Source organism: Haliaeetus albicilla, chromosome 7 (genome assembly GCF_947461875.1).
Source record: "Haliaeetus albicilla chromosome 7, bHalAlb1.1, whole genome shotgun sequence".
Classification (NCBI taxonomy): domain Eukaryota; kingdom Metazoa; phylum Chordata; class Aves; order Accipitriformes; family Accipitridae; genus Haliaeetus; species Haliaeetus albicilla.
The window spans coordinates 7,144,776-7,156,129 of NC_091489.1; the positions used below are offsets into that span (position 1 = coordinate 7,144,776).

At 50.4% G+C, this 11,354-nt stretch overlaps 2 protein-coding genes across 3 annotated transcripts; one reads left to right on the plus strand and one right to left on the minus strand.

Moving 5' to 3' along the window:
- The first annotated feature begins 1,408 nt into the window (after window positions 1–1,408).
- On the plus strand, window positions 1,409–2,359 carry LOC104317760 (olfactory receptor 10A4). The gene has a single exon (XM_009918714.2). It carries the CDS (start codon window positions 1,409–1,411, stop codon window positions 2,357–2,359), a length of 951 nt encoding a protein of 316 aa, XP_009917016.1.
- Window positions 2,360–3,839: 1,480 nt separating this feature from the next.
- SDR39U1 (short chain dehydrogenase/reductase family 39U member 1) lies at window positions 3,840–11,354 on the minus strand. 2 transcript variants are annotated; one of them, XR_011325347.1, is made up of 7 exons: window positions 11,315–11,354; window positions 10,695–10,801; window positions 10,283–10,365; window positions 9,531–9,652; window positions 8,705–8,848; window positions 4,977–8,504; window positions 3,840–4,784 (listed from the first exon to the last, which is right to left on the minus strand). XR_011325347.1 is itself a non-coding variant. In XM_069786860.1 (6 exons), the coding sequence occupies exons 1-6, from the start codon at window positions 11,328–11,330 to the stop codon at window positions 8,089–8,091; spliced, it is 888 nt and encodes a 295-aa protein (XP_069642961.1). In that variant the 5' UTR covers window positions 11,331–11,354; the 3' UTR covers window positions 3,840–8,088. The 2 variants fall into 2 exon arrangements, 1 of the variants encoding a protein (XP_069642961.1); XM_069786860.1 differs by having other exon boundaries at window positions 3,840–8,504.

Consider the following 11,354-nt stretch of genomic DNA (forward strand, 5'->3'; position numbering starts at 1 on the left):
AAAGGTGGTTCCTCCCTGCCGTGGTTTAACCCCAGCCAGCAACTAAGCACCACGCAGCCGCTCACTCACTCCCCCGCCATCCAGTGGGATGGGGGAGAAAATCAGGAAAAGAAGTAAAACTCCTGGGTTGAGATAAGAACAGTTTAATAGAACAGAAAAGAAGAAACTAATAATGATAATGATAACACTAATAAAATGACAACAGTAGTAATAAAAGGATTGGAATGTACAAATGATGCGCAGGGCAATTGCTGACCACCCGCCGACCGACACCCAGCCAGTCCCCGAGCGGCGAATCCCTGCCCCCACTTCCCAGTTCCTAAACTAGATGGGATGTCCCATGGTATGGAATACACTGTTGGCCAGTTTGGGTCAGGTGCCCTGGCTGGGCATGAGAAGCTGAAAAATCCTTGACTATAGTCTAAACACTACTGAGCAACAACTGAAAACATCAGTGTGTTATCAACATTCTTCACATACTGAACTCAAAAACATCGCACTGCACCAGCTACTAGGAAGACAGTTCACTCTATCCCAGCTGAAACCAGGACACTCCCTCTGTCCCCACACATGGATACAGTTCTGCTGTGAAAATGTATTCTGTGCCTTGAGATTTACCAGTGTAGTCCAGTGATTGCTTGCCCCTTTGGTAAGAGATGACAAGGCTGAAGAACACTGAATTAATGACCACTTTCTCCTCTGTGGCAGGCTAATTTCTTCTCTCTTTCTGTGCATCAGTTTCACATCCTGGGCAGTAAGAAAACACAAAGCTGTCTGCCATAGGTCTGCATGACTATCCCATGGCATTGCACACATGGTGGCACTCACCAGGGTAACAAGGCAATGTGACTAATGAAGCAGACAGTACTGAGCTTCACCCTCTGCACTTCATGAATGTTCTCTATGGGTATCTTTCCCTGTAATTATTCCTTCTTCCTTTGCTTGTCTATAGACAAAGGGTATTTGGTTTTGCTTTGTTTTGTTTTATTTTTGCTTTCTTTGGACTGTGGGTATTTTGGTTGTCAGCTGGGCTTTCCCTTCAGTGCAGAACGCACCTATGGAGCCAGCTGGGACCATAGACCTGACATTTGGGGGGAGTACATGTTCTTGGCAATTAACCCTACACCCATAATGGAGCCAACCCTTAAATGCCAACTCCTCACAGTCGCGTGCTTGGTCACTATCCCAAACTATGAAACTTACAGAGCACTAACATCATGCACTTTCAGCATGCACAGCCATTACCTTCTTACTTTGTTCAGCTAAGCCAGCTCTAGAGTTGCACCCTTTGATCCAGGGGCTCTCCGAGAATTCCCAAGAGACTCCTCACTTGAGTAACTGGGTGAAGTACAGTGATGTTGGTGCAGTGACTAGTCATCTGACAGTCTGTCCATTTGATTCCTCCCAGATGAAGAGAACAAAGGGAACAGAACCAGAAAACGACACTCTGCTGACTGAATTTGTCCTCTCTGGATTGTCCAGCCACCCAGAACTGCAGCACTTGCTGTTCTTCACATTCTGCTTGATTTACACCACCGCCATCATTGGGAACCTTCTCATCTTCATAGTCACAGTGCACCCCACCCTCCGCATGCCCATGTACTTCTTCCTCCGGGTCCTGTCCTTCCTGGATATTTCCACAGCATCAATCGTTGTTCCCAAGATGCTGGTAAACTTCCTGTCAGAGGACAGGAGCATTTCCTACATGGGCTGTGCCACACAGCTCTACTGTGTGATTTTCTTAGGAGCCACTGAATGCTACATTTTGGCAGCCATGGCCTATGACCGTTACATGGCCATATGCAACCCTCTTAGATATGCAATCATCATGAACAGCAGAGTTTGTCATTCCTTGGTCCTGCTGTCATGCTGCAGTGGTAATATTGTGTCTGTGGTGCAGACAGCTTGGGTGTTCACATTGCCATTTTGTGGGCCCAAAAAGATTAACTACTTCTTCTGTGATATTCCCCCCCTCATCATGCTCTCCTGCACTGACACCTCTTCATATGAAAAGCAGATCATCACAGGCACAGTGCTGGTCATCTTTACACCATTTTGTCTCATCCTGGTATCCTATGCCTGCATCATCTCCAGCATCCTGAAAATTTCCCCTGCAGAGGGCAGACACAAGACCTTCTCCACCTGTTCCTCACATCTTACTGTTGTAACACTGTATTATGCAAGTGGGACCTTGATTTACTTACGGCCAAAATCCAGTAATTCACAAGACACTAAGAAAGTCCTAGCTCTCATATACACAACCGTAATTCCCACATTAAACCCTCTGATTTACAGCCTGAGAAATAAAGAAGTGAAAGCAGTACTAACCAAAATTATAGCTGAGCTGAGGAAGATATAAACTTATTCTGCTTGAAAGGAATCTTTCTTCTCCTCTGCATACTTGGATTTTTTGTTTCTTTTAACAGGGAATTTTCCTAATATCCAACCTAAACCTCCTGTGGTGCAACTTGACACCATTTCCTCTCTTCCCATCACTTGTTACTCGGTAAAAGAGACTGACACCCACCCCGCTGCAACCTCCTTTCAGATACTGGTAGAAAGCTATAAGGTCTCCCCTCAGCCTCCTTTTCTCCAAGCAAAACAGTCCCAGTTCCCTCAGCTGCCCCTTGTAAGACTTGCTCTCTAGACCCTTCACCTGCTTCGTTGCTCTTCTTTGGACACGCTCCAGCACCTCAATGTGTTTCTTGTAGTGAGGGGCCCAAACCTAAACACATTATTCAAGGTGTACTCTCACCAATGCTAAGTATAGGAGCACAATCACTTCCATAGTTCTGCTGGCCACAATATTTCTGATACAAGCCAGAACGCTATTGGCCTTCTTGGCCACCTGGGCACACTGCTGGCTCATATTCAACTGGCTGTTGACCAACACCCCCAGGTCCTTTTCTGCTGGGCAACTTTCCAGCCACTCTTCCCCAAGCCTGTAGTGTTGCATGGGGTTGTTTTGACCCAAATGCTGGACCCAGCACTGAGCCTTGTTGAACCTCATACAATTGGCCTCAGCCCATCGATCCAGCCTGTCCAGATCCCTCTGTAGAACCCTTCTATCCTCAAGCAGATCAACACCCTCGCCCAACTTGGGTGTTGCCTGCAAACTTACTGAGGGTGCACTCAATCCCCTCCTCCAGATCATTGATAAAGATATTAAACAGAACTGGCCCCAGTACTGAGCCCTGGGGAACACCACTTGTGACTGGCCACCAACTGGATTTAAATCCATTCACCACAACCCTCTGGGCTCGTCCATCCAGCCAGTTTTTTACCCAACAAAGAGTACATTCATGCACCCCATGAGCAGCCAGTTTCTCCAGGAGAGTGCTGTGTGAAACAGTGTCAAAGGCTTTACTGAAGTCCAGGTAGACTGTAGTCCACAGACCTTCCCTCATCCATCAAGTGGGTCATCTTGTTGTAGAAGGATATCAGGTTTGTCAAGCAGGACCTGCCTTTCATAAACCCACACTGACTGGGCCTGATCACCTGGTTGTCCTGCACGTGCCATGTGATGGCAGTCAAGACGATCTGCTCCATAACATCCCTCAGCGCTGAGGTCAGACTGACAGGCCTGTAGTTCCCCGGATCCTCCTTTCAGCCCTTCTCATAGATGGGTGTCACATTTATTAACCTCCAGTCAACTGGGGCCTCTCTAGTTAGGGGTATAAAAGGGGCCGGTCAGGAGTAAATTTCAAGTAAGATGGCTTTGGGAGTACAGAAAGAGGAACAACATATATACCTGTCCAAGCTAACCTTCACCAAATACCCATGAACCACAAGGGCATATTAGCATGTTGCCAAGTATAAAAAAAACCAGTATCCTGAAATATCATAACTAATGGCTTTGTTAGGTCCTTTTGATTTGTATTACAAGTAATCCATTGAAAAACCAGATTGAATAATTGGATTGAATGATGGTTGTCCTTGACAGTAGCTTTTCTTTCCCTCTCCTCCCCACGCTCTCCGAGTATGTAGTCTGCCAATTTCAGCTGGGCATGATGTGCACATCTCTGTCCCTGTGTTTCTATGAGTGTGCCTGTGTGGGGAGGGGTTGAACCAATGCATGTTCCCTACACGCACATCTAGGGGAGGAGGGTGTGCATATGTAGTTGGACACTGCATTGGGGAATTTGGGAGGTACATGCTTGTCTTAGATTCCAGCTTCTGATTTACAATCCTTTAAGCTGGGAGAAGGGACATTTGGGTTAGATTGGGAATTTTATAGGAGGGGTAGTCATGACATGTCCCTAAAATCTCAGAAAATTGTCCCGGTCAAGTCTGAGCCATGGTTCACTGGAAATGAAGGGGTACGGGAAGGGAAATGCCAACCTTAATTAGGAAAACAGCAATGTCTTACAATTTGTGAAAGAATGTGTGACGTGGACTAACATTACAAATGGCACAGAACTTCCACTGGTTCCAAAAATGAAGAACTAAGCCTAGCTGTCTTTGATACTGCAGTGTGACTCAGCAGTTGGCACAGAGCTAACCCCAAAGCAGGTCACCAGTGCAGATCACTCGGCTCTGCTGGAATGAGACCAAAACTGCAGGATCCACCTGGCCACAGACATCCCATGACCCAGTGCATGGAGAGACGCAGCTATCAAAGCCAAAGAACTGGACTTGCCTATACGAACTGTTACAGTTACAGAGGTGTTACTGATCTTAAGTGCCTCAATACGTTCATGTCTATTGTCTCTGATGGGTTGGCCAGCAACCACAGCCCTTGCACATGCTCCCCTCCATGGTTAATGCCCAGAGGAATTGGGCTCCTGCCTCGATGTGTGCAGCCCATAGGGGGGCCCCATTCAGGCTCTATGGGAGTGAGGAGTGGTGCAGCTTTTTCTGATATTACCGGTCAATGGAGGAGTGTCATAGGATGCTGAAGGAGCATGTCTGCTCTTTTAAGGATATCTGGTCAAAGGAGCCATAAACAAGAACATACAGAGATAATCCTGACACACGATAAGGGATGTGATGAGAGCAAACCTTATCAGTCACCCTAATTGGTAAGGATGCATGGCTCAAGTCTGAAAACGTTTATTTTTACAGCTGGGAAGTTAAGGAAAGGGAGACAAACACACAGTCATAAAATCTGACCAATTAACATCAACAAAGACAATAACCAGAAGCAAACATCATTAGTCACACTAATCGATAAGCTCTCAAGAAGCTATAGGCAACCAGGGCTTTGCAACCAGTAAGGATGCAAACCTGAGTGTCCAGGATGTTGGATGGAGTCATGGGACCACGTCAGCTGTTGAAAGAATGTGCAGGGGAGGGGAAGCTGAGAGCAACAAAGAGGGGGGGTAGACAGAAAAGGGGTATAAAAGCAGCTGGTTGGATATAAACCTGGGTCAGTCAGAGCTGGTCTGGATGAGCTCTACACTTGACCACCACAGCCTGTCCTGTCTTCTTATTAGATCTTTTCATAACTCTCTCTGTGTAATCCCACTCTACCCCATGTAGGTGGGCTGCAAGAACTAAGTGCCAGCTACTGGAGGATCAGCATGAGTGGATTTGGTGCCAGCTACTGAAGTCAGATGGGGGAGCAGGCACCCCTGGCCTGTGGTGTCAGCTACTGGAGGATCAGCATGAGTGGATTTGGTGCCAGCTACTGAAGTCAGATGGGGGACCAGGCACCCCTGGCCTGTGGTGTCAGCTACTGGAGCCAGTGGGGCCTCACCCTACCACCACTGCAGTAATAACTCTGTGTGTCCACAAAACCAGTTACTGGGAGGACCAGCACAAGTGAGGGGCTCTGTGCCAGCAGCTAGAGTGGGACAGCAGCTCACAGCTTGTGTGCCTGGTTGCTGGAGGAGGTGACTGACTGTTATCTCCCACAAACCAGGCACGCATGCGGTGTGCATGTGTATCCACCAGCAAACTTCAAGCTGGACCAGCTGGGCAAGTAGGAGGCCTTGGGTCCAGGCAGGGGCATTGATGTATCAGGCATCAATTTCAGAACCCATACTGGGATTGAGGTGTCAGAAGCTCATCTAAGTCCTGTGACATGTGCTTAAGCCAAATGTCATGCAGAGGCAACCCTTCAAAATCCTGAGTGAGTTCCCATCCAGGCAGGGAGCCCAAGGCCTAGGAACTCTGCTTAGTGGTAGTCTTTCACGGGACATGCAACCCTCTTTCAGAAGAGCTGCAGGATGCCAGTTCTTCTCCAGCCATACTTGTCTTTATTTCCAATCACAACCCAAGGCTGTTGCAATGATGAAGGTACATACAGGTACAGAAACAACCTAATTGGGCTAGCTAACCAGCTTGCCTGACAGAAGGATGCTGTAGTCCACTACATCTGGGGAAGCAGACTGAAGTCTGAGGCTCTAAAAAGGTAGCTGGAGTAACTAAAGATGAAGCACTGCTGATCATCTGCATTGTATTGCCCCACAATGAACTGGGTCTGTAACTCAGAGTAGGTCAGCCTGCTCTCAAGGACAGGAAACTGAGGCACACGGGAAGATAAAAGAATCTGCACCCAACTTACAGGCAGCACAGACACAATCCAAGCAAGCCACATTTATCTCAGGTGATGTTGCTTTTATAGCTATTCCCAAAGTCGCAGCTCACCTGGCTGTGCTCGCACTGACTGCAAGGACTATCTCTAGCTCCAGCTGGACAGTCCTGCTCTAATTTTTCCGCCCAGAAAGTCAGCAGATTGCCATTCCATCTCCAGTATGGACTGAGCAAAGAGGTAGGTGAGTGGGGAGCCTAGACTCCACCAAGATTGACCCTTCCGCTACTGTGACCACATTAACCTGGCATAAGCCAGGTTCTTGTTCTGGAAGGTTTCTTATTTCAGGAATGGAGCAGGTCTTTTTAACTTCCTGAAGTGCTTTTAAATATATTTTTCTAGCCCCAAATTACATCACAGTAGGAATATTTCTCCAGAAGCAGTGCTATAATGAACTTAGCTGCTCTGTAGATTTCACATCCTGCAACCCACTTTGGCATGTGAAAATGGGTTAAGGGAAGCATGTGGATACATTTCCTTACAGTATGAGATGATGAAATTGCAATGTTCTCCGTAAGAGAAGAGATACTGCTTCCCAAGGCAGCCCAGGCAGCCTGGATATTCTCACTGTCCAATCAGTGGGAATGCCCTTAATAAAAGTACCACCTCATGGGATGAATAAAGGAAAACCACCCTGCCAGGGACCAGATAACTACAACAGTCAACAGCTGAGGTGCTCCCTTTAGACTAAGGCAGTGCCTTGCACTACCTCACACCACCTCACACCAAGATGAACCACCCAGATTCTCCTCAGCACAAGCTCAGATGTAGTCGACACTTACCCAAGGCCTCAAGAGCAGTCCAGGTGCAACAGACTGCCACCCTTGTCCCTACAGGCTGGCAAAGCAGTGTTCTCCTTCATGCCCACCACAGCATCAAGGTTATGCAACCTTGGAGGGTTGCAACTCTTGGGCCTAGGCTCAGCTGGAGGTTCCGACACAGCAACTTGGTACCAGCACAGAGGCACCACAAGAACAGAGATGGCAGTCTCCAAGCCATCTGTATCCAGCACCCTCTGTGCTCCCTCAAGGTGGATCTTGTCCCACAACTGCAACTCCATTTCCTATGAGACTGAGAAAGGCAAAGCAGAAGAGCATAACTAGGTCCCCTTGTGACCATGGGGGAAAGACATGGGGAAAAACAGGAAGAGGGACTTCCAGCAAGATGAAGGAGAATTACAACACCTGAACACCTCTCCTGTTGCCACCCCTGTCTCTCAGGGGAGAAGACATTAATTACAACCCCTAGCTGCTCTGCAAGCAGCTCACATGCACACTGGAAAAGGGAAGATGGCAGATTCAGCACTCACAATCCTTAGAGAGGCTTGTGCCCTTCCCCAAAAGCAGGTAATGTGGAGACTGCAGATGGCAATAAGAGGGATGACTCCTAAACTGGGGATGCACAAAGGGAGACAGAAGGGAAGAAGATTGCTCACCCTCTCTGTATGGGGAATTGTCAAGAAGGGGCAGGGCTACCCTCTTTCACCCAGGGGAAGGCATGCGAGCCAGGGATCTCATAAAAACAGGGCCCAACACAGCCCAAATGAGGAGCCCTCAAGCCACAATGTCCTTCAGAGCTCCAGACAGGTCAGGGAAAATGAAATGGTAGCCGCTCTCCAGGGTGTGTTTTGGCACCACCCTCTGGCCCTCCAACAGCATGATGGCCCGCTCTGCCCCAAAGATAGCCCGCACAGCCCAAGCAGGCACTGGCAGCAGGGCTGGGCGTCCCAAGGCTGCAGCAAGCTCCTGAGCAAAGGTCCCATTGGAGGTGGCAGGGGAGGATGGGGAGACACCATTGAGGACACCTTGCAGGCACTCACTCTCCAGGGCATGACACACGATCCCAGTCAGGTCCCGAATGTGGATCCATGGGAAGGGCTGGAGCCCAGAGCCCAAGGGGCCTCCTAGTCCCAGACGGAAAGGCCAGAGCATTTGAGAGATTGCACCACCGTCTCGGCCCAGCACCACCCCTGTGGAGAGAACAGAGTGAGAACAGGACCTCCCCCACCCTCAGAACTACAACCAGCAGAGAATCCTTAAGAGGGCTGGACTGGAACAGCACCCCAACAAGGAGAGGCACAAGACCTGATTATCCTTCTCCCTCCTCTTCCCCCTCTTGCCCCAGCACCAAAGCAGAGCCACCCTGAACAGGCACGATGCCCCATCTCACCAGATCTCACCACAACACCACGAGCTGGGCTCCCAGGGATGAGAGCTGCAGCCTCCCAGGAGCTCACCAGACGTGAGAAGAAGTCAAAATCCCCCCCAGGACTGTCCTCAGTATACTCAGCTGTGGGGCTAGGGCGGTAATAGCCTGTGGATATAACAGCAGAAAGGGGGAAAGAGGGTCAGGGTTCAATTGTGACACCAGCCACTCCCCCACCCCCCTCGCAAAACAGACCCTCTTCCCCGCCTTAGAACTCAATCACTCCATCAGGGACATCCTCATAGGAACAGCACAAGGTCTCTCTGATGGCAATGCTGACAAGTTTTTGAACTACCAATGTGCTCTGCAAGTTCAGCAGGATGCACTAATACTCAGGTTGAGCTGACAGCCCCAAGAACCAAATATACTAGCAAGGAACACACTGAGCTGGCTGCATAGAAAGGCGCTTGCTCTACAATTGGGCATCACAGATGCTAAACTGTGGCATCTTTCAAGACTGTAGCAAGCAGAAGCGCAAAGTTGGAGATATGTAGGGGGATTCAGCTGAGGCCCTGCTTAGACAAACTGGTTCTACAGGATGCTTAAAGACTTTCACAGGAAAACAGAGAAAAGGTCCTGTCCTAATGACACCAAGAGAAAGCACAGAGACCCAAATTCCTCTTCAGCAGTACCAAAGAGCTGATCGAGGCTTGCCTAAACCCAGCGACATTGATGGCAATAAAGTTGGCATTTCAAGGCGAGATGTGTGTCCCCCTAGAAGTGTGTTTCTGTCTGGAGGTATACCTCTCCACGTCAGCATGAGTTATGCCTTGCTGGGCCCAATCAATACCTACGCCAGTGACGAGGACCCAAGCACGGGGTGGCTGTTCAGCATCAGCAATGGCTTTGGCCAAGGTCTTGGTGGTCTCAACCCGGCTGCTGATGACTTCCCTGCAGAAGGCATCACTCCATCTGTGAAAGAGAGTCAGTGATTATACTCCCCACAAGGACATCCCAGAAAACAACAGTAGCAAGGGGGGCCCCAGCAGACACCCGTTCACAAGCACAGGAGAGGTCACGTGAATACCCCCCCACCCCAGAGCAGAGGGAGGACATGGGAGTTTACCATCTAACTGCATGAGGACTTTGTGAGATGGTGGCTCGCCACTTACCACAAAAGGCTGTGGGTTTTGGACTGCCTTAGAACAAATGTAGCAGAGGACCTGGACACCAAAGCTGGGTGTGGTAAATTCTTCCGAAGCGCCTGGCAGAGGCATTTCCAAAAACACACTACTCACAGAAGTAAAAGTTTGCTTCTGATTTTGCATTATTTAAATGTAGTGTCATTTTGGAAATGTGGAACTACTTTGCCTGGCCTCCAACTGTCAGTTCAGAGGGGAACCTGTCTTCCAAAGGTCTCCCAGAACTTAACAGGCCCACAGAAATGTTTTGGATACCTAACTGTTGACATCTGGGTCCTCAAGTAACCCAAGTGCTTCCTGGACACGCTGTTTACTCCCCAGATCCCTTCCACATTCTCTGACAACACTAGGTGACCTTGCCTTCACCTTGTCCCAACAGCACTACGGGAGACCAAGTTACCTGCGGAAAGGGTTGAGGACATTTTCACCAGCCAAGTTCACCACGGCATCGCACAGGGGCAGTCCAGAGTGCGACAACTCTTCCTAAGCAAGGGTAGACAAGACATTACACACACAGCCTTCCCTCTGCTCAAGCCTTCCCAACAACCAAGCAGGGCGGGCTCCTAAGAACTCCAGCCAATTCCCTCCTGACACTGCCTGGAGCACAAGCATGGAGAAGGCTTTGCTCCTTGGAGCTACAGCAGTACTCATCCCAATGACTATGACCGTGGAGCACCCAGGAGCCCAAGAATCTCCCACAGGAGCCTGATCCCCCACTGCAGATTCCCTGTACGCCATGGCAGGCCAGGGCAAGTGGGCTAGTTCCTCAGCCCTGACACGTTCTCCCTCTTGCGAAGGCTCTCATCTCATACCCAGCTGATCCGATCCTTGCCTCCTTGTCGAGAGACGTGGGTGACTTCATGCCCACGACTCCGCAGCAACTGGGTCAGGGCTCTGCCCACAAAGCCAGTCCCACCACCTAGGAGAAAGACAGGACGTTACAGATTTGCTAACCCGGACTGCCATCCCCAGGCCTGCACAGGTGCCCCCATTACCACGGTCAGCTTCCCACGGTACATTACTCTGGGCCCAGACTCCCCTGCCCCCAGCTCCCCCGCAAAGCACCCCAGCCCTGAGGGCCTCCGCTCCCTGTGCCCGGGTGCCAGGCACCACGTCCTACCCGCTAGCACCGGGGGAAAGGGGAGAAGGGGGCCTGACTCCAACCTCTGCCCCCAGCACCCGCAGTCGAGGCCTGCCCCCCACCCCTTCCAAAACTACGTCCCCCTCACAAGAGCCCCCGCACTCGCCTGCCGTGTGCAGCCTCCCACGGCGCCCCGGCCCCCACTCAGGACTAGCTCCCTCCGCCGGGGGACCTCCCGCGCCCACCCCGCTCCCAGCAGCGGCCTGGCCGAAACCCCCCACCCCGCACCAGCGCCCCTGAGGGACAACGCGCCCCGCCGCGGCCTGCGCGCCCCGGCGACCCCGCACTCACCCACCAGCACCCGCATGGCCGGGCCGGCTGCGCATGCGCC

Bases quoted from the DNA above. Each gene is read 5' to 3' on its own strand.
- LOC104317760 (XM_009918714.2), top strand. From the start codon at position 1,409: ATGAAGAGAACAAAGGGAACAGAACCAGAAAACGACACTCTGCTGACT.
- SDR39U1 (XM_069786860.1), bottom strand. The intron at 9,653-10,282 runs GTAACTTGGTCT...TCTCTTTCACAG, and splicing joins GTCCTCAACCCTTTCCGCAG to ATGGAGTGATGCCTTCTGCA. The intron at 8,849-9,530 runs GTATTGATTGGG...TTATATCCACAG, and splicing joins GGTCCTCGTCACTGGCGTAG to GCTATTACCGCCCTAGCCCC.